Here is a 26802-nt window from a genome sequence, read left to right on the forward strand (position 1 = left end):
TGTGTGTGTGTGTGTATGTATATATACATATATTTTTAATTGTATCACTACATTTCATCATTTTGATCATTTTCTATTTTGATTATTTTTATTTTATTGTGGGCTTTTAAAAAGCTATTTTTCTTTTCTTTCTGGTTCTTTTTCATGGTTATATGAGAAGCCTGGCTCTCTCTGAACCTCTCAGTCTATCAGCTTGATAACCAGGCCTTTCTTCATTTAATTATTTTACCTCTTTTAGGTTGTTTGCTTTGATTATAAAATTAGCCATGTTCTCACATATATGACATTCATTCAGAGACTATATTATAAATTCAGAGGGCTAAATAAGTGCTGCATAGTGGGTTGAAATGTTCATTGTGGAGGGAGAAGTTTTCAGTGTTAATCAGGGTTCAGATAAGTTAAAAATAAACATTCTGGAGTACATATTAAAAAGTTTTCTTTAAAGGGGGCTCCTCTCTTTAAAAAATGCCAACCTAAATGTTATTGATGACTCTGTCATTCACTGTAGAAAAATCTGGTATAAATCAGTCATGAATAATAAAGAATAAGTAACATAAGAAATGGTATAGTGAAAGGAAGCCTGGCTTTGGAGTTGAAATTTGGGTTCAGATTTCAGATCTGTTATTAGCTATGGAATTCTAGACGAGTTGTTTTATCCACCAGACTGAAATTTTCTCACCTATAAAATAAGGGGGTTATATTTCCATGATCTCTTTTAAGCTTTAAATCTTAGGTTGTACCTAAAAAAATGTTTCTTCAGTTATTCTCTGCCCTCTGCTTTGGTGCCTCACCTTTGCCCCAAAGCACGCAGTGAAGGCGTGATGGGATTGGCAGATAGCAATATAATTGTTTTAAAACATCTCAAAAACCTCAAAAAATATTTTGTATCATTTTAAAGCCAGCTGGGAGGAGACGAAAGAAATGGAAATGTCTCCATACAATTAAGATCTTCTAAAGTAACAATGGAGGGTCAAACTGTCTAAATCTCCCACACACTCTAACCGCCCCGCAATGCCCTAGTACCCTGGCACAACCAAAACAAATAACGTCATGGGCTTATGTTTTAAACTTTAGCTGTAGTAGCTTTTACCCTGTCTGGGCACATGAACAAAGAGGTACACATATGAATGGGGAACCCCATCCCTCAGGAACCTCTAAAGTGCTTAGCCAACTAGCAGAGTAGTAACTTCACTTAAAAAACCTACTATAGTCAGTCCTCTCTCTGTGAAATTTAAGCAGGGATTGGTATTACCCAATTTAACGAGGTTGAGACACCTCACCACCCTGGCTTCAGAGTCTGTGAAGGAAAAAATTGGGCAGACTATGGAAGGAGGAGGGTCCAGACAATGAACCTGAGTTAAAGTAACAGGAATAGAAGGAGAAAAAGTACAAGAAAGAGAGCTTGGTGCAACCCAACTACGGTTACCCCTTTCACATTGTGACTTTCCCCCTTGCAATTTTGATATATCATGTGTTAGCATGAGAAATTAATGGGAGTTTTTTGGGAGTTTTGCGAAAGACCCACCAAGGCCAGCAGACAACATAGAAAACTCAGAAATGCATAAAATATATGTATAGTATTATATAAAATCAATATATTTTATCTTTTAATACCATAATCATTCAGACTTCTTCTCTGGTATGAAGGAAGGACGAAAAAATTTTACATGGATTTTCCAACTTGTGGGGCACTATACCCTTAACCCTTGCAATGTGGAAGGGACTGTACCAGTTTTTAAGGGACCCTTAAAGAAGGAAAAAGGAGCAACCAGTCTAGAAGATTCCTAAATGCAATGAATAAATGTTGTATTTTAAAGGAAACGAAACTCAAAACACCAATGAAAAAAGCAAAACAAATGTTCCTGCCAATTTTCTAGAAATAGGGAAATGACAAAAACTCTAGAGTGAAAAAAGAAGTAAAACTTTTTTAAAAAAATCGTTAAAATGAAAATTAGGTCAGAAGTCAGTTCTGAAACAGCAGCAAAGACAACTTACGACACAAGAGGGAAAATCTTTACAAAATAGAACTTTTTAGAAAAGAATCAAAATGACCAACTTAGAACTCAAAAATATAGAAATGGGAGGAGGGGGAAATCTAGCAAAGAGAGGCAAAATACAACTTTGAAAGAATAATGAATTCTGTACTATCCAATTTTGTAAAGGATGAATGACTTCATGAAGATTAGAAGCACAGATTTTAGAGTTGGGAGAGACCCACCCCCAACCTGCCTTCTACTCTAATACATGACTGAACAAAAATCTGCTCTGGAACATACCCAACAACTCCCAGAATCCCAATATGTTTGAGTTGTTAAGGATTTTAGAAAGCATCTGGTCTAGCCCATACCTAGGACGTATCCCTACAACAGTATGGGATAAGCAGTGATCAGAACTCTCCAAGAAAACTTCTAATGAGAAGGCTACCTTCCATCTCCTGCCACTGTCTATTCCACTGTTGGGCAGCTCTCATTGTTAGGAAGGTTATCTCGACATCAAGTCTAAATTTTTCTTTTTTGCAACCTTAATATTTTAAAAGCTCAGTGGATAGAGTCCTAGGCCTGGAGTCAGGAAGACTTGGGTTCAAATCCAACCTCAACATTCAGTGACTCTGGGCAAGTCATTTAACCCTGTTTGCCTCAGTTTCCTCATCTGTAAAATGAACTGGAGAAGGAAATGGCAAACCACTCTAGTATCTTTGCCAGGAAAACCCCAAAAGGGGTCATGAAGAGTCAGACACAACTGAAAAACGAATAAACAACAATGTACTGTAATGGGAGCTGCAGTGACTTTACCAGAACACACCTGGACACTATGCAAAACAGCAGACATTTTTTCTCAGCCACAAGAAAGAAAGAGGAAAGATGTAGGAGTGGGGGAGGGATAAAGATATGCCATGTACAGCACTGAGAGTCACCGATTAGTGGGCAACAATATGTCAGGCCTGATGAAAAGGGGGCTTGAAGCCCATCAGTGGTTCATCCTTCCCCTCCCCACATCAGATTACCCAGGGAAGTTATCTGCCTCACTGACCCACATATCCCCCAATATGAGGAGACTGAGGTTGACCAGCAGCCTAGCAACAGTCTGTGCACGCATACCATGGGAGAAGAAGGGACCAAAGAATAAGTGGGAAAACAAGAAAAAGCCTAAGTAGAAACCCTGCGGACATGCAGATAAAGCAGCCGAAAGGATCCTAATAACAGAGAAGGATAAAACTTCAAAGAGAAACCAAACTATGTTAAACAAATAATATGAAGAGAAGATCAATATTTTATAATAAAAAATCATCATGTGGACACTCCAAAAATCATAGAACAACATCAAGAAATTTCATTGTGATTCAAAAGAGCACTAACATTCCTAAAAGGTTTTTATATTCAGGATTTTTACTTTTGTCTATGTTTGGAAATTATTTAGAAGTTTCCTATATTTTTTAGTTGCATGTTTAATTTTTAAATTTTTTCATCCTATATGTTTTATTAGTGCTCTTTTTTATGTCACCATCATTTTCCAATGACTCTTTCTTCCCTAAATATTTATTATGTTTGAAAGAAATATGTATAGTTGAGGAAAATAAAAATATACTAGCCATGTCTGAATGCATGATTCATTCTATTACTACTTGTATAGAGACAACTTCATCCTCAGTACTTTTCACTCATGATTGCTCACTGTGTTGATAAGAGGCTTTTTAAAGATAATTTTCTTATTGCTGTTTTTTGGTTTTTACATCACCAGTATGTCTCCCAATTTCCCTTACCCTCTTCCTCCCTCCCTAAGAGCCATCCCATATTGCAAATAATGTTGCTGTTTCCAGAGAAAGAATAGAAAGATAAAAAATTAGCAAAACCAACTAAGATGTTAAAAAAAAAGTCTAAAAACATGTACAAGATGCCATGCCTGCAAAGCAGGCATGCCTCTGCAAAGGAGTTGGGAGAGGAGGGTCCTCATATTTCTTCTTCAGGGTCAAGCTTATTCTTTATCATTTTGTAATATTCACTTTTGATTACTTCATGGTGGTAGTTCTTTTCATTTAAATTGTTGTAGTTGTGTATGTTATTTTCTTGGTTCTGCTTATATTGTTCTACATTAGATTATACTAATGTTTCCATGCTCTTATGTATTCATCATATTTGTTGTTTCTTAACACAGTAATATTCTATTAAATTCATGTACCACAATTTGTTTAGCCATTCCCCAATTGATAGACATTTACTTGGTTTTCAATTCTTTGCTGCTATGCATATTTGGGTGTATATATTCTTATCAATGACCTTCTTAGGGTCTAAGTCTAGTAATGGCATTTCTGGGTTAAAAGATATGGACAGTTTAGCTACTTTATTTGCATAATTCCAAATTGCTTTCTAAAATGGATTTACTGATTCACAGCTCCACCAAGAACACACAAGTATCTTCTTATAACCAATCCAACATTGACTACTTTTGCTTTCGTCATCTTTGCTGATTGCTGAATTTAATGTGAAACTTCAGGGTTGTTTTGATTTGCATTTCTTTTATTATTAGTGATTTGGAGCATTCTTTCACTTGATTGTGAATAGTTTGTAATTCTTTTGACAACAGTTTATCCATATCCTTTGACCACATATATTCTTTTTATGAATAAAGGTCATTCATATATATACACACACACATATATACAGCCATTAATATACACATGTGCATATATACACACATATATACATGTATGTATATACACATACATAAATCTATATGTATTAATAAGAATTTTGAAGTCTTTCAGTGTTGTTTTCATTATTGTGATCCTCGTGTAAATTGTTCTTGTTTTTTTCTAAATCAGTTTATACAAATCTTACCAAGTTGAGTTTTTTCAGAATTCTTAATATTCATCATTCCTTACATTGCAGTAACATTTCATTACAATAATATGCCATAATTTGTTCAGCTGTTTTCCAATCTGTGGGCTCACATGTTCAGTTCATTAGTATTTTTGTCCTCCAACTTGTTGATATAGTTATTTTGGAATCTTAACAAATTACTGGGTTTTGCTTTATAATTCATTTTGGCACCCTTATTATGGATGTGTTCACCCCATTCACGTTTGCAGTTGCAGTTTTTATGTGTGTATTATGTTTTTGCAAGTGTGTTTTAATTTCAACTAAATCCTGGTCTGTTTCTTCTCTCTGTCTCTGTCTCTCTCTGCCTCTGTCTCAGTCTCTGTCTCTGTCTCAGTCTCTATCTCTGTCTCTCTGTCTCTGTCTCTCTCTCTGTCTCTCTCTCTCTGTCTCTGTCTCTCTGTCTCTCTTTCTCTCTCCCTCTCCCCCTCCTCTTCCCCCCTCTTCCCCCTTCTTCTTTATAAGAAAAATAAATAAATCAGCATCCTGGTATCAGTATCTTTAGTTTATCTTGCTTATTACTCATACTATATGCATTTGTATATAAACCCCTCAGACCTATGAGTTTATTGCTGGCTTCTTTGTTGGGTTTTGTCTCCTGTAAACTTCTGGATGTCTCTTCTGCTCTCCTTCCTATGCTATGTGTGTCTCTTTGGTATGAATCTGACTTGGTTAGTATTCAAGCTTTTTTGCATCTTCCCCACTCTCCCTCCACCTTCCTTTTCAGTTTAAAGCCCTTTTGATTATGCTTAGAAGATTACAGTCCAGGCAAATTTTACATTCTTACCAGCCCTCGTTACGTGCACTGTATAACTGGCCAATAGCTTGTCATTCCTATTTTTTAAGCGATGGTTCAAAAATTCTATTCTCATACATCAGTTTATCTGCCTTTCTCTTCTTCATCCTTTGCCTTCCTAGGACCAGCTGTAATGACAATGCTACCTGTGCACCTAAAGAAATTCAGTTTCTGGCATAAAACTTGGTAATCTTTGGCAATCCATTCCTAGTTCTTTCAAGCAGCATCATTTGTCACCCCATGAATTACCAGATGTGGATCATCAGGTCTGATAAGTCTTGAAGGTTGTTTGCCATGTTTTGGCTCTATGCCCTGGGAAGTCAGCAGACCTCTCTATTATTGTTATCAGATAGACAAGTAACTGCTTCAGTGTCCCTCAGCAAGGCATCATCAACCCCCACTGTCCTTCTCTTTTTCCCCTGACTCTAGGAAATTATCTTTTACCTCACAGCACCTGTAGATCTACAATATAATTCCTTCAAGGACAAGCAGCTGCTTTCTTTCCAGACTGTACAGCCTCTTATCTTGAGTAAAAGCTTTCTATCTATATCTAAGCCTCAAACATTCAGGTCCCATTTTCTCTTCCACTCTCTATCCTCCTGATACAGAACAGGATTCTCCTCTGACCCTTCAGTTCTTTCCTGTGATTTTTTTTTCACGTTGAAATTTTTTTGTCTCTTTTTTTAAAATTAAGGAACACTTTATTCTACTTAATAATCTGGAAAGTAGAGAAGCATACCTCAGTTCCCTTAACTCTTTCTCTTAGGAAACAGACCAGTCTCCAGTTTGGGAATAGGAAGCATTTATTTGGCAATAACGAGTCAATAGGCTTTTGTGAACCATTTATTACACCCAGGCACTGTGCTAAACACTGCACTACAAACAAAAGCAAAAGCAGTTTTTGCCCTCAAGGAGCTCACAGTCTAATGATGGAGACAATATTCTTTTTTTTTTTGTTGTTACATTTTTTATTTCTCTTTTTTATTAATTTATTTATTTCTAGCTTTCAACATTTACTTCCACAAGATTTTGAGTTCCTGATTTTCTCCCCATCTCATCCCTCCCTCCACCCCAAGATGGCATGCATTCTGGATACTTCTTCCCCTAATTTGCCCTCCCTTCTATCTCCACCCCCTTCTCTTATCCCCTTTCCCTTCAATTTTCCTGTAGGGAAGGATAGATTTCTATACCCCATTTCCTGTATATCTTATTTCCCAGTTGCATGTGAAAACAATTAACATTTATTTTTAAAACTTTGGATTCCAAATTTTCTCCCTTCCTCCCTCCTCACCCACCCTCATTGAGAAGGCAAGCAACTCGATATAGGTTATATATGTGTAGTCATGCAAAACACTTCCATAGTAGTCATGTTGTGAAAAACTAAGTATATTTCCCTTAATCCTATCTGCCTTATTCTATTCTCTCTTTTACCCTGTCCCTCCTTAGAAGTGTTTGTTTCTGATTACCCCCTCCCCCAATCTGACCTCCCCTCTATCATCCCCCTGCTCTCTTGTTCTCCCCTCATTTTCCTATGGGATAAGATAGATTTCCATCCCCAATTGAGTGTGTATGTTATTCCCTCCTTAAGCCAAATCCAATGAGAATAAGATTCACTCATTCCTTCTCACCTTCCCCCATTTCCCCTCTACTGTAAAAGCCTTTTGTCTGTTTTATGTGGGTTTATTCTACCTCTCCTTTTCTCCTTCTCCCAGTATAATCCTCTCTTACCCCTTAATTTTATTCTCCAGATAGCACACCTTCATCTTCAACTCACCCCTGTGCCCTCTATTTATGTATATCTATCTATCTATCTATAACTCTCTCTCTCTACATACACACACACACACACACACACACACACACATACATACACATACATACAATTTTTCCTTCCAACTACTCTAATACTGACAAAGGTCTCATGAGTTACAAATGCCATCTTTCTGTGCGAATGTAAACAGTTCAACCTTAATAAGTCCCTATGATTTCTCTTTCCTGTTTACCTCTTCATGTTTCTCTTGAGTCTTGTATTTGAAAGTCAAATTTTCTATTCAACTCTGGTCTTTTTATCAAGAATGCTTGAAAGTCCCCTATTTCATTGAATGACCATTTTTTTCCCCTGAAGGATTATACTCAATTTTGCTGGGTAGGTGATTCTTGGTTGTAATCCTATCTCTTTTGACCTCTAAAATATTATATTCCAAGCCCTGCAGTTCCTTAATGTAGAAGCTACTAAATCTTGTGTTATCCTGATTGTGTTTCCACAATATTTGAATTGTTTCTTTCTGGCTGCTTGCAATATTTTCTCCTTGACCTGGGAACTCTGGAATTTGGCTATAATATTCCTAGGAGTTTTCCTTTGGGGACCTCTTTCAGGAGGTGATCTGTGTATTCTTTCAAGTTCTATTTTGCCCTCTGGTTCTACAATATCGGGGCAGTTTTCCTGGATAATTTCTTGAAAGATGATGTCTGGGCTCTTTTTTTGATCATGGCTTTCAGATAGTGCAATAATTTTTAAATTCTCTCTCCTGGATCTATTTTCCAGGTTAGTTGTTTTTCTAATGAGATATTTCACATTGTTTTCTATTTTTTCATTTTTTTGGATTTGTTTTACAGTGTCTTGATTTCTCATAAAGTCACTAGCTTCCAATTGTTCCATTCTGATTTTTAAGGAAGTATTTTCTTTGGTAATCTTTTGGACTTCCTTTTCCATTTGGCCAATTTTGCTTTTTAAGGCATTCTTCTCCTCATTAACTTTTTGGATCTCTCTTGCCATTTGGGCTAGGATATTTTTTAAGATGTTATTTTCTTGGGTATTTTTTTGGGTCTCCTTTAGCAAGCTGTTGACTTGTTTTTCATGATTTTCCTGCATCACTCTCATTTCTCTTCCCGGTTTTTCCTCTACTTCTCTTACTTGCTTCTCAAAATCCTTTTTGAACTCTTTCATGGCCTGGGACCAATTCATATTTTTCTTGGAGGCTTTGGGTGTATAAGCTTTGACTTTGTTGTCTTCTTCTGGTTGTATGTTTTGATTTTCTTTGTCACCAAAGAAAGATTCTATGGTCTGACTTTTTTTGCGAAGTTTGCTCATCATCCCAGCCAATTACTTGAGTTATAAACTCTTTGTTAAGGTAAGGGTCTGCTTCCACTCTGGAGAATGTACTGTCTCAAGCTTCGGGGGTTTCATGCAGCTGTTTTCAGAGATACTCATCCAAAGGCTTCTTACAGATAATGAAATTGCACCTCAGACCTGACGACAAGAATACAAGAAATACAAATTTTACACACTCATAGGATCTTAGATTCAGAGCTGGAAGGGACTTTACAAGTTATTTAATTCAACCTCATTTACGTATGTGGAAACTGAGGCCCAAAGCCCTGTTCAGGGTCACACAAGTGTTTAGTGGTGGATTTGGGATTTTAATACAGTTCTTATTCCAAATGTAATGCTCCTTCCATTGTACCAGTAGTAAACTGCTTCAATTTTGGAGTTATTAAACAACTCGCTTTATTAGCACTTCCTTAAAATCTTGAAAACCATTTCAGACTTTCTTTCCCTTCTCCTAGTAGGCTCTTATCATATCTAACCAACTTATTTTTAATTCAACAAGCATTTCTTTATTAAGCATCTACTATGTCAGGTTACTATCCTAGGCAACGTAGGGATGCAAAGACAAAAGTGAAGTCCCTTGCATCAAGCAGTCTGCATTCTATTGGGTGAAAACAACACGTGCATTGAAACTTACAAACAAGCAATGGGGTTTCTGCCCTCAAGTAGCTTACATTGTAATAAGGAAAGACAACACATATAAAGGAGTGATGGCCAGGGAGAGGTGTTGTGGTCTAATTGATGAATACATCTTTCCCAGGAATGGTGGTGATGATTTCATTACTATCCTCAGAACTAGAGATTGAAAGTTTGTATGTGTGTTTTGGGAGGGCTGAGGGGCAGGGGCGAGTTGGATGTAGAGGCAATTGATTGGCAGCATGTCATGAAGCAGCAGTGTTACTCTCCCTTGGGCCTAGGAAACTCTTCTTCCTCATCTCTCCCTCCTGGCTTCCCAGGCTTCCCTTGAGTTCCACATAAAATCCCACTTTCTACAGGAAGCCTTCACTAATCCACCTTAATTCCACTGTGTTCCCTCTTTCAATTATTTCCTATTTATCCTATATATAGTTTGCTTTGTATATATTGGTTTACATGTAATCTCCTCCATTAGATTGTAAGCTCCTTGAAGGCAAGGACTCTTGCCTCGTTTTGCATCCCAACACTTAGCACAGTACTTGGCACATGGTAGGCATCTAATAAATGTTTATTGAACGGATGAATGTATGTGGAGTGAATCTGAGTTAGAAGTCAAGGATGATGCTGAAGTTGTCAGCGTAGGATATTAGGAGGATGGTGATAGCCTCAGTTCGCAGAGATAACTTGTTATAAATAGAATTAAAACCTTGGGAGAACATTTTAAAATAATGGGATATGTTTCTTCCAGAGTACAGAAAAATATTGTAACTTCATTGATTGGAAATCAATTCAGAGTTTCTGATTGTTGCAGAGATCCATGATTCATCTTTTACTGGGTCTCTGTCCTTGATTTTTTTCTAGTTTAATATAAAAATGTTCTCACATCCAGACCTTAAGCATTTAGTTTTGGTTTTTAGGAATTATTCCTTCAACTTTTTCTTTCAAAGTTTTCAGTTATACTAGAACACTCCCTCCCTTTTCCATCCCAGCCTTCCTTATCACTCTCTCTTTCCATTCCATGAATTTTTTCATTAACACTATTGTTTTTGGAATATTTTAGTAGCTTAACACAGTTACTTATTAAATATTCCTCATAAATCCAATTCATGCATAAGTCAGGACATCACCTTGTGATGTCACTGTTCTTCTGTGAAACCAAGGACAAACAACAATTCCTTGTAACTGTTTGGCTGCAACATACCCCTAGCTGGGAACCCCTGGAGATCAGAAGACCTGAGTTGCTGACTCTGCCACAAATATCTTTTGTGACCTTGGGCAAGTCACTTCTCTTCAAGCCTGGTCTAAATGGTCTGCAAGTCCCCTTCCTATACAAAGTCTGAAAGCAGCAGAAGGTCTGAATACCTGTTTACAGATTTTGATAATAAGTTTATAAGAACTCCATCAGAGTTATTGTATGTTATTTGTCTACTAAGTATACAATATTGGTTTCTCATTAATTGTATATTTTCCAACAATTAATCATTAAACTTAACCCCTAAAAGAACTTCTAAGATTACTTACCCTGCATTTTTTTCTCTGTTCCAGATAGAAGCAGATTCTGTTATGGCATCAATAAATTCAAATGCTTCAGGTAATATGATACTTAATGATTTTTTCTTTTTAATTATTTGTATTCATGAATTCATAAAGGTAAAATTAAGAATATATATGGAGACTAATTTTTTTTCTGCTTTGTTGTCAAGTTATGCAAAAGGCTTTTAAAAGCCAAGTTGTATCACTCTCTAATAGAAATAGTGTCCCTGAGTATTAAGAACAATTGTAGTACAAACAATATTTCCCCTTTAAAAGGCAACATAGCATCCCCCTAGAGAAAAAGAGATAGAGAATGGATACCAACACTCCAAGCTGATTGGTGGAAGAGAGCTGAGAGTAGATGCTTAAAAATGGATGTTACTAGAAAATATGTTCTCTCTCTCTCTTTCTCCCCCCCCCATTAAAATTACTTTGTATTACTATTTATTTACTATCTATTTATATGCTGTATTCCCTTACCCAAGAATATAAACTTCTTGAGAGAGGGGACTGTTTTTTTTTTGGTCTTTCTATCCCCCTGCCCTTAGCATAGTGACTTGTATTTAGTAGGTGCTTTAATTATTGTTGGTTAAATTGAATTGAATTAGTGTTAAAACAATAATAAATAAGACATCATTTATGCCTTTCAGGCTCCTAACCTGTTAACAATATTAAAAAAATCTGTTTTCATATCCAGCTACATTTTTCTTTGTTTGAATTGATATTTTTCACTTTATTTCATCTACAATACATTCATTCAGTTAACAAATACTTGTTGAGGACTTGCTGCATGTATAACACAATGAGCTATAAAAGAAGCACAAGACACAATAGTTCTTATCTTCAGAGAGAAGATGACATAAACATAAAAATACAAATATAATTAATTGTTAAATAAATGATAAAGCTAGTGAATTAAGGAAGCAGAGAATGACCTGGGCCAAACTGGTTAGAGAAGCCTTCATCAGGGAGAAGGAACTTGAACTAGCCACCAAAGGATGGAGGGTTAACATTTAAACAGGAAGAATGAGGGGTGTCCCCTGCAGGGAAAATCAAATTAACTGAGGTACAAAGGCAAGAATAAGCAAGATGTGTTCCAGACATTAGGGACTGGATAAGCCTGACTGAAGTGAAAGATTTGTTTAAACGAGAGGTGAATGAGAGATAATATTGGTGAGGTAGTTTGGGAGTAAGTTTTGAAGACCTTGAATGTGAGACTAAGGAGCTGTGACTTTATCCTGTAAGTGGCAGGAAGCTTTTTATCTTAAGAGTGGTATGATGGGGGCAGCTAGGTGGCACAGTGGATAGAGCACTGGCCCTGGAGACACATAACACTTACTAGCTATGTGACCCCAGGCAAGTCACTTAACCCCATTGCCTTGCCAAAAAAAAAGTGGTATGATGAAGTTGGTAAAAGTTCAGATGATAATAGTAGAAATGAGCTTTCTGAAATCCGAATTCGAATTCTCTTTAGTGGGTAATCCCCAATTCTGCCTTGATCTTCATTTCCATTTCTCATTAGTAAGATTTGATTTCTTACATCAGATTTATTCTTCTCTTTTACCTTCCTATTTTGCACAAAGACAAGACAAATGGCAATATTTATCCTACAAAGAATTCCTTATTTACTTATAAACATTACTATAACAGAAACTGGCATGGTTGGTATCATTTTCTTTCTGTCTTTTTCTGTGCATTGAATTTTTTCCCATCTTTTCACATCATTATCACCAATAATAATCATCTTAGTTTTACTTTTCAAACTGACATGAGCTTGTTTTAGGTTAATCCAGAGTCTACATATATAATTCTAAGAGCTCTTATTTTAAGGATATTTTCAGTCTCTGAGAGGAATTGCTAAATTCCCTCCTGATGGTGAAACTGTATTTCCATCATATGCTTGCAGTTGAAGTAAAGACATTTTTTGTTCCTTCTTTCAGTTTAATTACATATTACATATGTAAAGAAATATATACGTATGTATGTAGAACAAGTACAAAGTGGATTATGGAGATAGTGCACTTGCAGCTGGGGACGGCTTCATGTAGAAGCTAGTGCTTGAGCTGTTTTGAAGGAAGGAAGGGACTCTGTGAGGAAGAGGGGGAGCACTCCACACATAGGAGATGGACAGTGGAAAGGCTTGACAATGAAAGATAAACACCATTTTGCCTAGACCATAGAGATGAGAAGGGGCATGTGTAATTGAGACTGGAAAAGTAGGTTGAAAACAGATGAAGGGCTTACAAGCCAAAAAGAGGAGCAGTTTATCCAAAAGAGTCAATAAGGAACTATGAGAGTAGAGGAATATCATAGTTAGATCTGCCAATAAGGAAAATCACTTTCCTTAGCATTTGGCTGCTGTTTCAAACAGTAGCAGCTCTTTGGAAGATGGATTGATGTGATATGGAAGGTGGATTGGATGATGTCATCCTCGAAAGTTATATGTTGATGTTTGGTTGTTTCAGTCATATGCAACCCTTTGTGACTCCATTTGAGGTTTTCTTGGCAAAGATACTGGAGTGGTTTGCCATTTCTTTCTCCAGTTCGTTTTACAGAAGAGGAAACTGAGACAAACAAAGTTAAGTGACTTGCCAGGGTCACAGGGCTAATAAGTGTCTGAGGCCAGATTTGAACTCAGGAAGATGAGTCTTACTGACTTTAGTTTCAGCACTATCCACCCAGCTGCCCTGAAAGTTATATAAGATGCTCTACTATTAGAACACTCATTTGGGACAAAAATCAAGATAAAATGCCTTTGGAAAATTGAAGGAATATGGTGGCCCATCGTAGTGAAATCTGCAATATTTCCCTTTTATTCATTACACCTAGCAAACCTAGGGTTATAAGCATCTGAATCTTCTCTTATATGCTAAAAAAAAAAAAAAAAGCCCATGATAGTTCCTTTGCTATTTTGGGGCCCATTCACTATGTAAAACCTTTCTTTTTTAAAATTAATTTATTTTGTTTTATCAACAATCACTTCCATAAGCTTTTAAGTTTCAAAATTTTCTCTCCCTTCCTTCTCTTCCTCCCTCCCCAAGATAGCGCACAGTTTGATGTAGGCTATACATATACATTCCTATTTAACATATTTTCACATTAGTGATGTTGTAAGTAAGAATTAGAACCAATAGGAGGAACCACCAGAAAGAGGAAACAAAACACAACAGAAAAAAATAGCAAATAGTATGCTTCGATCTGCATTCAAACTCCATAGTTCTTTCTTTGGATGTGGATAGCATTTTACATCATGAAATGTCTTAGATCCTTGTATTGCTGAGAAGGTTTAAGTCTATCAATATTAGTCATCACACACCGTGGTTGTTACTGTGCACAACATTGTCCTAGTTCTGCTCACTTCACTCAGCATCAGACCATACAAGTCTTCCCAGGTTTTTCTGAAGTCTGCCTATTCATCATTTCTCATAGCACAATAATATTCCATTCCATTCGTATAGCACAACTTGTTCAGCCATTCCCCAATTAATGGACATTCCCTCAATTTCCAATTCTTGGCCACCACAGAAAGAGCTGCTATAAATATTTTTGTACATGTGGGTCCTTTTCCCATTTGTATGATCTCTTTGGGATATAGCCCTAGAAGTGCTATTGCTGGGTCAAAGGGTATGCACATTTTGATAGCCCTTTGGGCATAGTTCCAAATAGCTCTGCAAAATGGTTGGGTCATTTTACAACTCCACCAACAATGCATTAGTGTTCCAATTTTCCCATATCTTCTCCAACATTTATCATTTTCTTGTTTTGTCATCTTGGCCAATCTGATAGGTATGATGTGGTACCTCAGAGTTGTTTTGATTTGCATTTCTCTAATCAATAGTGATTTAGAACATTTTTTCATATGACTATAGATGGCTTTAATTACTTCATCAGAGAACTGCCTGCTCATATCCTTTGACCATTTAATCAACTGGGGAATGACTTGTATTCTTATAAATTTGACTTAATTCTCTATATATTTTAGTAATGAGGCCCTTATCAGAGAGACTGGTTGTAAAAATTCTTTCCCAGTTTTCTACTTTCCTTCTAATCTTGGTTACATTGGCTTTGTTTGTGCAAAAACTTTTGAATTTAATGTAATCAAAGTTATCCATTTTATATTTCATAATGTTCTTTATCTCCTGTTTGGTCATGAATTCTTCTGTTCTCCATAAATCTGATAGGTAAACTATTCCTTGCTCTGCTAGTTTACTTACAGTATCAGCCTTTATATCTAAATCATGAACCCATTTTGACTTTATTTTGGTATATGATGTGAGATTTTGGTCTATGCCTAGTTTTTGCCATACTCTTTTCCAGTTTTCCCAGCCATTTTTGTCAAATAGTGAGTTCTTATTCCAGAAGCTGGGGTCTTTGGGTTTATCAAATAATAGATTACTATAGTCATTGAATACTTTTTCTTGCATACTTAACCTATTCCACTCATCCACCACTCTATTTCTTAGCCAGTACCAAGCAGTTCTGATGATTGCTGCTTTATAATACAATTTAAGATCTGGAATGGCTAGGCCACCTTCCCCTGGGTTTCTTTTCATTACTTCCCTTGATATTCTGGACCTTTTGTTATTCCAAATGAATCTTGTTATTATTTTTTCTAACTCTATAAAATAATTTTTGATAGTTTGATTGGTATGGCACTGAATAAGTAAATTAGCTTAGGTAGAATTGTCATTTTTATTATATTAGCTCAGCCTACCCATGAGCAACTAATGTATGTAAAACCTTCCTGAACCTTTGTTTCCCAGTAGCCATGTTTATGGGACTGTGCTGGACTATGTATCCATCATCTAAGTGACCGCCTAGCTAAGTTTAAAGGGGCTTATTACTAGGCTAAAGAGGAGTGATTTTCTTTTTCAACCAGTTCAATTTTTCAAGCCTCTCTCCTAAGTCCTGCAGGGGTTGTGATCTGTAGAAGTGTCTCTACTAATGAAATCACAGTTACTTGAAGTATCATCATCACGAAAGCCCTATTCCTAAAACCTCACCAGATCACAAAGAGGTAAAAAACAAAAGCAAAGACATAAAAGTGTCCCTCAGGCTCTCAAAGGTTATATCTCTGTAGGAAAAGTTCTGACAGGCCCTACCAAAATGTCAGGACCTCATGTATCTTATCTCATACAGTGTATACATGTGATTGTTTGCGTGTTGTGCCCCCCATTAGATTGTGAACTCCTTGAGACAGAGATTATTTTTTGCCTTTCTTTATATCCCCTGCACTTAGCACAGTGTCTGGCACTTCTTAGACACTTAGTAAGTGCTAGCTGACTAGCCAACTGAGAGATTCATTACCAGATAGGTTGGCTACCAAATTATGAATATTTTTTAGCCAGGCACCTCCTGTCTACTAAGATGTAAAGGGGCTGTAATCTTTACTGACTGAAGAAATAACTACAAAGAGGGCTAGTTGGCACCCTTTCCCCAACATAGATACTCAAGTGAAAGCAAAGGGCCCACGTGGAGAATTTGAGACCCAGGAAGGGCATCAGACATATCAGATTGAGACAGAAGGCTGTTAGGCCTTTCCTACAGATAGCATTGCCCTTCTAAGTCATTCTCCTATGGTGCCACTCTTTTCCTTCTCAACAAATTAGTTAAAATGATTAATTAAAGAGATATGCTCTGTATCCAATTTCCTTTCCTAATAAATTACCTCTGAATTTTACATATATATCAGGTATCTTGAAAAGTTGAACTATCTAAAATGTCAGTTTATTGTGCTAACTACTTACATAAAATGTGACCTTTTCCCCTGGCATTTGTTTAGAGTTTTTAAAAAATGAAAATGAATGTATCCATGATGTTTTTGTTTAGATTTAAAAATAATGCCATCCTGTTCAGTGAAGGGATTATTTGGTAATACCATCTTCTTCTCCTTGGTACTTTCCTTCTTTCTAGGTTTCATGACACCACTTTCTCCTGGTTGCTCCTTTTTTATTCTCATTTGATGTATCTTTATCCGTGTCACACCAGCTAACTGTGGGGGGGTCACACAGGGTTCTGTCCTGAACCTTCTCTGTCCTCCCTCTATATCTCTCTATATCACTTGGTGATCTTATCAGTTTCCATGACTTTAATTATTATCTCTATGTTAATAATTCTCAGACCTACTTATCTAGCCCTAATATTTATGCTGATCTCCAATCTCATATTTCCAACTGCCTCTTAGACATCTTGAACTGGATGTCCTTAGACATCTTAAACTTAACATGTTAATGAATGTTCAGAAAAGAAAGTGTTCATAAAGAATCAATATTCGAGCACCACCTTGAATAGGCTATATAACAAACTAATAAGATCAGTGGACGGGTAGATCTTGTGATCCTGGGCAAGTCATTTAACCCTGTTTGTCTCAGTTTCCTCATCTGTAAAATGAGGTAGAGAAGGGAGTGTCAAGCCATTCCACTATCTTTGCCAAGAACACCCCAAATGGAGTTATGAAGGGTCAGACATGACTAAAAAGCAACTTGAACAACAACAGATCATGGGAATACTGTAGATACAGATTAACTAGATTTCAGCAAAGCGTGAAACAAGGCCACTCATGTTCATCTTAAGGGCAAGGTAGATAAATGAGGGCTAGGTAGTTGTATAGTTATGTAGATTTGGAACTCACTGAATAGCCAGACCCAAAAAGTCATTAATGATTCCCTGTCAATTTGGCAAAAGGCCTCTAGAGGACTGGGCAGCTGGGTGGCAGGTAGAGCTCCAGGCTTGGAGTCAGGAAGATGTGAGTTCAAATCCAACCTCAGACATTTAGTAGCTGTGTGACCCTGGGCAAGTCACTTAACACTTTTTGCTTCAGTTTCCTCATCTATAAAATAAGCTAGAGAAGGAAATGGTAAACCTCTCCAATATCTTTGCCAAGAAAAGCCCAAATGGGGTCACAAAGAGTCAGGCACAACTGAAATGACCCAACAACAGCAACATATCTAAAAGAGTACTCTAGATGTCCATGATTGTCTGTGATGTTTAGAATTTTAGCAATGACTTGGATACAGCAATTTGTAGCATGCTAATTAAATTGGTGAATTGCCCAAAACTATAGAAGGCAAATAAATTATGTGATAGAATCAGGATCCAAAAAGATCTTAATACCCTAGAACACAGGAGTCAAATTTAATAAGACAAAATGGAATAGGGGAGATTATAAAGTTTCACGATTATAAGGTCTTTCAGTCCTCAGAAGTGAGATATGAGAGAGGCATGTCCAGCCAGAAAATTGCAAGTTCAGCATCATACAACAGTGTAGAATAGCAGCCCCAGAAAGTAATTCAGTTAGGCTAAGTAGCATCCAGGAATAACGAGTTTATAGTGCTGCCATATTCTGTCCTGGTTAGATATGTGTGGAGTCTGGTCTTCACTTCTGGGTGCCACGCATTGAGTAGAACAGTGATAAGATGAAATGTGTCAAGAGGAGGAAAATCAAAATGATGGAGAGCCCCAAGATCATGCCATGTGAACATTGGTTGAAGGAATTTTTGAGATGTTAAGGCTTATTAAATGATAATTGCTTTCAGATATTTAATTTGTTCTGTTTTGTCCCAGAGGTCAAAACTAGAAGTAATCGGTAGAAGTTGAACACATTAGAGACACAGTTAGGCTTAGTATAAGGAAAAACTAGCAATTATAACTATCTAAAAGTGGAATGGGCTACCGGGGGAAAAGTAGGTTCTCTTTTAATTAGAAGTCTTCAAGCAAAGTCTTGTTGGAAATATTGTAGAAGTGACTCTTATTTAGGTACACGTTATACTGGGGAGCTTTTGAGGTCCATCCCAACTTGAAAAGTCTGTGATTCTGAAAAAAAATTTTTGATTTATAAGCAACTATATTATTTTAATATAAAATTTAATATAAAACCATTGCCATTAAAACCCACTACAAACTACAAACATCACATTAGAGCTTATTTTAATGGCCACTGTAAGCACAGTATTCCACTTTATACTATCCAATGTGGCTATTTCATTATGACAGTCACAGGAATCCAGGCTTATGGCATCTGAACATATCATGGAGTTTATTCAATCCTGGGGATGGTGCCAGTTCTAATGCTTAGATAATATTCTCTTCACCTTTATCCATAGTGTGCTGTTGATACTGACTTTTGAGAAACTAGTTATTTGACCTCATCTCCCAGGTACAGAAACAATGCCGTAATGATATCCAGGAAGGAAAAGAAAAATAGAGCAAGAAAGAAATACAAGAAAGCAAAATAAGAAAAGTTAAGACCTTATTTCATAAGTGGGACCTGTGCCTGTTTATTGAATTCAGTAATGAATGAAACACACACACACACACACAGACACACACACTTTTGGAGGGGGATCAGTTCATTTACCAACTCCCCTGAAAGAGGTCCACGTGCAAGGGGAGCATTTTTCTATTATTCACGTCTGGTGTCAGGTATAATATCTAGTATGATCCCCAGTTTTATAAATCTTTAGGAATAATGTCATTTTTAACCAATTTAAGTGAACATTAGATAATTCTCAGTACTTTGAAAATCTCTTCACTTACATATAGGGACAGTTAGATGGCACAGTAGATAGAGCCCTGGGCTTAGAATCGGAAAGACTTGTGTTCAACTCTGGTCTCAGACATTTACTACCTGTGTGACCCTAGGCAAGTCACTTAACCTCTTTGTCTCAATTTCTTCATCTGTAAAATGGAGATAATAATAGCACATAATTCCCAGGGTTGTTGTGAGGATCAAATGAGACAATATTTATAAAGTACCTGCACATATATAGTAAGTACTATATAAATGTTAGCTGCCATACATACTTTTCTAAAAGAGAGAAACCATCTTTCTTTTGATTTCTAGGTATATGCCTTGAAGAGTTTATAAAACTCATGGAGAAAAAGAAGGCAGCCCAACTCTATCAGAATGAAATAAGACAGATCTTCACAGCTTTTGACAGGCAATGTAAGTGTTTTAAATTATGCTAGTTAAAAATACATATATTTTTAATTTCATTATTTACATAATAAAATATACTTGGGTAGAATGTTTCTATTCTGGAATGGTTGTTTTAAATATTGCTTCTAGAATTTTTCTTCTTCCTTGTGCCTTTATAGTAATCTCTAATATATGGCTTTTAAGATCACTATCTCTTAAGTGCTTGACATTTATCATAGGTAGAATTATAAGTAAGAGTATATTAAAGGAAAATCAAACTTGACCTGAATTGTAATCTAAGTTGGGGTAGAGAAGGGAAAGTATTGCCATGAGTCTGTGTCAGGAGTTTGGCTTGGGACTTTCATATAAAAGATAAGTAAGAATATCCAGCCTCAGTCCTTCCCTCTCCTCTGAGTCCAGATATTGCTATGTTCTCAGATATTTCTGAGGTTTCTTAAACTACCTTGTTGATTGGCAGTAGCCAAAGTGGGGTCATTTGGACTCCCTTGAGTCATTGGAGGAACCCCGTAGATCAAGTACAGGGGTCTTCAATGACACTGAATCTAAGTTAATACCATGGTTCCCACCATGGTTTGTTGGTTTTTATTCATATATCATTATTTTATAGCTAAGTAACAAAAGAAACTAGATTCAAACATTGTCAAGTACACAAACTATGTTAGTAGCTCCTGACCAGTAGAAACTGAATGCCATATTCAATGTATATTCCTGAATCCCATCATTTCCCTAGAACTCCTTCTATTTTAGAATGTTATTTTCTAAGGGACTGATTAAATTATAGGATTTCATTGCTGTAAGGGCCTTGGCAGTCTAATCCATCTCTTTCATTTTTTGAATAAGGAAACTGAGATCCAATGGCCTTATCTCAACATGTAACTAGCATTAGGTAGGGCTAAGACTACAACTGTGGAAGCCTAATTCTTAGTTTAGAATCTAATTCTTTTTCCATTGCCTGGCATTTCTCCTTATCATCTGCTGGTGACTCCTGTTATCATTGTTCACTTCTCTTTTGCTCAGTCATATTTCTTTCTCTCTGATTGATACTCTTCTGATTTGTCACCAGCCTTCATCATCAGTGACTTCCCTAAAGCCTTGCTGAATGATGGCGTGTAAGGCCCTGTGGCCCATATTCTTCCACTGAGCCTTACTGTTGTCTGCTCGTTGACAGCTTTAATTCAGAGGCTGTTGGTCTTTAGGGCCCGCTGCCACTTATGGACTTAGTGTAGGTCCACATTCTGTCAATTCCAAGGCTAAATGGACTGGCTGATGCGATATTTTTACCCGTTGGTAGCCAAGAGGCATGCCTAGGCTGAATAAAGCCGAAGAACAAACCTGAAAGCTTTTAGCCTGGCTTAGGCGGAGAAAAAAATTACAGAAAACTTACAATGTACTGAAGACTTCACAACCTCAAAGCAGTTTTTAATTTAATCACAGTTCTAGGCTTTAACATTAAAACTTGGAAATTCTAGAACTATTTAGCTACTTGATATGTAAGAATTTCAGTCCATCTCTAAACTCTTTTTAGAGCTGCCTAGAAGCAGCTAAGTAACACAATAGACACAACACTGGGACCTGAGTTCAAGTCCAGCCTCAGACACTTGCTAGAAGTATTACCCTGATCAAGTCATGTAAACTCTGCTTCATTTCATTTTTTTAACTTTAAAATAGAAATAAGAATAGCACCCAGATCTCCCAGAATTGTTTTGAAGATCAAATGAGGTGATATTTTGATACTTAGCACAGTTCTTGGCACTCAGTAGGTACTTAATAAGTGCTTGTTTTTTTTTCCCTTCCTTTATGTTACAATAGCAAAAATCGACATTTTCTGGGAGTTCATAGTGATAATTCCTCTGAAGTCCTACCCTGACATCTTATTTAGTGAAGGGAAAAGATGAGGACAAGCATTTATTAAGTGCTAATTATGTGTCAGACACTATGGTAAGTGCTTTACAAATATTTTCTCTTTTGTACTCACAACAACACTGTGAAGTAGATACTCTTATCCTCATTTTACAGTGAAGGAAACTGAGGTGCACAGAGATTAAGTGACTGGCCCAGAGTCACACAGCTCCAATTCAATGTGTCACCTGGCTCTGATGCTGTAGTATGGAGGTGACTTTGGGTTCCCAAACGGTCCAACCATCTCCATTGTTTCTCTGTGTTTTACAGGTACCTTTTAGATTCCGTTTATGAATGTATGCTAGAAAGGTTTGGATTCCAACTCGGGTGATGGACAGTGTTTCTGTTGTTCAGGGTCCAACTGAGATAAAATCGAAGAGATTCATCACTAAGTCATCCACAATCACTTTCAAAGGCCATCTACCAAATTGTAGAAGGGCTATGATCTGCATCAGTAAAGGGAAGGGAGTACCCACACACCTGAAATTAGAAATTCTCACAGTACCAAGGTGTGGATATTGCCAGTGACATCAAAGTGAAAAGATTATCTCTGCCACCCCTTCCGAAATTTGCCTTTTGTTATTTAGTTGTTTCAGACTCTTCGTGACCCCATTTGGAGTTTTCTTAGCGAAGATTCTAAAGTGGTTTGCCATTTTCTTCTCCAGCTCATTTTACAGATGAGAAAACTGAGGCAAACAGGGTTAAATGACTTGCCTAGGGTCACACAGCTAGTAAGTGTCTGAGGCCAGATTTGAACTCAGGGAGATGAGTCTTCTTGATTCCAAGCCTAGTGTTCTGTCCACTGTGCCACCTTTAGTTTCACTAATTATTGCTCAAGGTGAATAAAACTTATGCCTAGAAAATAGAGGAGAATGATGACTATATTCATTTTACAGTCAGCATAGGCTAGCAAATTGTCACTACTTATTTAAAAGACTCTTCTTAGAATATAGTAATAAATTATGAAAACATAATGAAAGGCACTTTGCTCAAAGCATTTTTATGCTTGAAGAAAACTTTTCAATACTCTTGGCTCCATTATCTTAGTTTACTGATAAATAAGTGTGCCTTATACTACAGGTATGGTTGCATCCGATGGAACAATATTGAACTTTCTACAAGATTCTAAGAGGCACAGTGGATGGAGTGCTGGACCTGGAGTCAGGAAAACCCGAGTTCAAATCTTGCCTCAGATAGTTACTAGCTGAGTGACCCTGGGCAAATTGCTTAACCTAAGGCTCAGTTTTCTTATCTGTAAAATGAAGATAGTAACAGCACTTGCCTCACAGGGTTGTTGTGAAAATCAAACAAAATAACATATGTAAAACATTTTGTAAAATTTGAGGTGCTATATAAATGCTAGCTGTTATCATTATTATTAGTCTTTTCTAAGTTCCTTTTTTTTCTTTAAGTAAAGGGGCAATTAGGAGGTAGAGTATACAGAGCACCAGGCTTGGAATCAGGAAGACCTGATTTCAAATCTGACTTCAGATATTTACTAGCTATGTGACCCTGGACAAATCAATTAACCCCTACTTGCCTCAGCTCCTCATCTGTCGAATGAGGACTCGATGGAGAAGGAAATGACAAACCACTCCAGTATTTTTGCTAAGAAAACCACCTGGTTTTTTTTCCTTCCTTTATCTTATAGTAGCAAAAATTGACAAAGTCCATGGAATCACGTAGGGTCAGACACAACCGAACACCACCACCACCAGTCAAAAGCTTGATACGAGTACTGTAGTTGAAATTCCTGATGCAACCGTTTTATACAAAAGAAATCTCTGAATATACAATAAGTTTTGTATCTGAACAAATAATTCAAATCTTTTTTTTTAAATTTTGTCTTAAATAAGATCGTGGATTTTTAACTTTGGAAGATTTCAAAAAAGCCTTCAAACAAGTGGCTCCCAAGTTGTCAGAAAGGATTGTGCTTGAAGCTTTCAGGTAAGAGCTCTAGAATACTCATATAGCGCACAGGTTCACATGCTGAGAAGTTATAGAAAATGGAAACAGTTGTTAGCGCACAACAACCCCCTAAAAACGTTATAACATTTTTAGCACTAAAGTTTCAAGGCCTGATGGAGACTTCCTTCAGTGTTGGAAACTTACCTGTCAGTTACAGAACCAGTGGTTGTGCTCTAATGTAAAATATTGCATCAGAGACACTGCTCTAAGGTTTACATATAGTTCAGAAGTTCTTAGGAAACTAATGGTATTGAGGAGCTCTTCTCAGTCAGTCAATCAGCAAGCATTTATTAAGCACCTCCAGGGTTCCAGGCACTTCACTAGGTCCTGGAAAATGCAGACACAAAAATGAAGCCTTTGTTTCTCTCAGAAAGTTTGTATTCTATCAAAAAAGATGAATTCTCTTCAGACTGGATTAGTACTGAGTTCATCTACTAGAATTAGAATGGTAAGATCAATAATTTCTGGAGCTCTCAGGTTTTAAATGACAAGATTTTTCTTTTCTGTAACAGATGTATTTTAAGTTCTTGTAATGACTTTTGATGTCATTTCTCTGCCCAAAAATCTTCAACAACTCCCCACTGCCAACAGGATAAACTCATTATCCAAATGGCCAATGCCCTTTCCAACCTGATACCATTTTTCCTTCCTGATTGTATCTCCTACTACCCTTCTGTTGAACATTGGCCTGGAAGTTAAGATACCTGGCTGCTAGTCTTGGCCGTGCCACTAACTAGCTATGTAAGCTTGAACATTTAATGTCCCTGGGCCTTAGTTTCCTCACCTGTAAAAAGAAAGAGGCTGGCCTAGGTGATCAATGTGATTCCCTCCAAATCTAAATTTCTGTGATCCTATAATAAACTTTTACATGTATGTGTCCTTTTAGACCATGGTCTTTGCACATAGGGACCATGTCATATACTGCGTGGTATCTCCCATAGTACCTAGTACAGTTGGCTACACATACCAAATATTTAAATGAATATTTGTTATTTAATTGACTTAGTATCACTGAATTCAATAACCCTTTCTTTTATACACAATAAATCTTCCCTCCTTTTTTTGTGTTGTGAAGTCATTTCAGTCATGTCCAACACTCCACCACCCCATTTGGGTTTTTCTTGGCAAAAATACTGGAGTGATTTGCCATTTCCTTCTCCAGCTCATTTTACAAATGAGGAAACTGAGACAAACAGGGTTAAGTGACTTGCCCAGGGTCACACAGCTAGTAAGTGTCTGAGGCCAGATTTGAGCTCAGGAAGATTCCGTAACCTTCCCTTACATACTGTTTTTATACATTCATTCATTCCATAATAATATATTGAGGTGAGAATGTTAAGACAAGGAGACCAGTAGTCCTAATAAGAGGCAATGAGGACCTGAACTAAAGTTTTTGGCACATAGTAAGTGTTAAGTAAGTTAATTTAGTATTAACATAGTAAATTAGCATACTAACATAAAAATTAACATCGTAAGTTAATTTACTGCTTGTTGACTGACTGACTAAATGTTGCCTGTTGTGAATGGAGAGGAAGGGTACATATCTGAGGTGTTATGATGGTAGAGTCAACAGAACTTGGCAACTGATTGCCTAAAGAGGGTGAAGAACACTGAAAAGGTCGTGAACTTGGGTGACTGGAAAAGTATGTGCTACCTCCATTGAAACAGGGTAGTTTGAAGCAGGGGTGAATCTGGGGGGCAGGGATATTAAAACTGTTTGTCCTTGTTGCTATGTTGAGTATGTTGAATGTTATGTTGGGTTTGAGGCATCTTTCCCCACCGCAACATCCCTAACAAGTGGTTATTGCTACATCTCATTGAAAATTTCTGGAGACGAGTGACTTAGTACTTTCCAGAGTAGCCCATTCCAGTTTGGATGGTTCTAGTAGATAGACTAAGTCAAAGTCTGCTGTCTATAAATTGTGCCCTTTGATTCTTGTATGGTGTGGCTGGGAGAGCCTTTCCCGTGTTGTCTGAATGCAGACCTGCTTGTCAATGCCTAAAATTGCCGTACCCAGAGTTGAACATGATAAAGGTTTCTACAAGCATTTTCACAAACTCATCACTTATTTTCCCCCTGTTTTTAGAAGTGCTTAATTCGTATTTTAGTCTTGGTTGTCATCAGGAGGTAAGCTCTTCTTTCTTAACACAGATCTTTAATGGGCACCCTACAGTATTTGGGGCTGGCATTTTTCTCTATGCTAGGATATGTTTACCTCTAAATGCCTGGGAGCTTTCTCTTTCTGAGTATAAGCATTGAAATTTCTGTTTTCCTCACCACCTGACAGTTGGTATACAGCTCTAGACTGCCTTTTCTTTTCCCTAGTGATGAAACAACATGCAAAAGTACAAAAGGCCTCCTTTCTGATTTACCCCTCCCCCGATCCTCAATCAGGTGGTGAATTCCAAAGCTAAATTCTGGTCCTTGATGTAAAGTAGAAATACCAAAACATCACAAAGCTCTTTACTCCCTAGTAGTGACCACTGTAATACAGCTCTGAGATTCAAGAAACCTCAAGTCAAAGTACACATGAAAAACCTTTAACTGTTAGGAATGGTGAAAAAAGCACGACCATCACTTTCTGTAAATCATCCCTTTAGTGGAAACTGAATTCTGAGTGATTGTAATAACTAATCTTGGTCCTAGGAAACCTAATGAAGCCTTCCTCCCTCTTCTTGGAAGAGAGACAAGAGACTAAAGGAGCAGAATGTTAGTTGCATACATTGTCCAGCAGTCTCTGTGTCAATTTTTTCTGCTTATCTTAATTTGATTACAAGGGAGGGATTTAGTTCTGGTTGGAGCAAAGGTAGGGAGCCAAATGGCCACCATATAAAGGCAAAAAAAGATTAATAGAACTTATTTTTTAAAGTGAAAATAAATAATGCCCTTTTCAGTATAGGGTTGTTAGTGGGGATAGGAACTTGGTGTTTGAATTAAAAAAAAAAAAAAAGGATTTCCCCCGCCCCCCAACACAACCAGATTAAGGGAAAAGATTGATTTGAGCTTGGCTATGAGTGGGCTGACAAACTCTCCTTCCACTGAATGGAA

General features: G+C 37.0%; 1 protein-coding gene across 6 annotated transcripts in view; it reads left to right on the forward strand.

Moving 5' to 3' along the window:
• The window catches only part of EFCAB11 (EF-hand calcium binding domain 11), a 180613-nt gene that overhangs the window by 16233 nt on the left and 137578 nt on the right, over window positions 1-26802 (forward strand). For all 6 annotated transcript variants that reach the window (XM_027844899.1, XM_027844896.1, XM_027844897.1 and 3 more), the window contains 3 exons: window positions 10961-11006; window positions 19791-19892; window positions 23642-23732. In XM_027844899.1, coding sequence (XP_027700700.1) covers window positions 10961-11006; window positions 19791-19892; window positions 23642-23732 — 239 coding nt within the window. The remainder of the gene's footprint in view (window positions 1-10960; window positions 11007-19790; window positions 19893-23641; window positions 23733-26802) is intronic.

The sequence above is a fragment of the Vombatus ursinus genome, unplaced genomic scaffold (assembly GCF_900497805.2).
Source record: "Vombatus ursinus unplaced genomic scaffold, bare-nosed wombat genome assembly UNPS02014945.1, whole genome shotgun sequence".
NCBI classification, from domain to species: Eukaryota; Metazoa; Chordata; class Mammalia; order Diprotodontia; family Vombatidae; genus Vombatus; species Vombatus ursinus.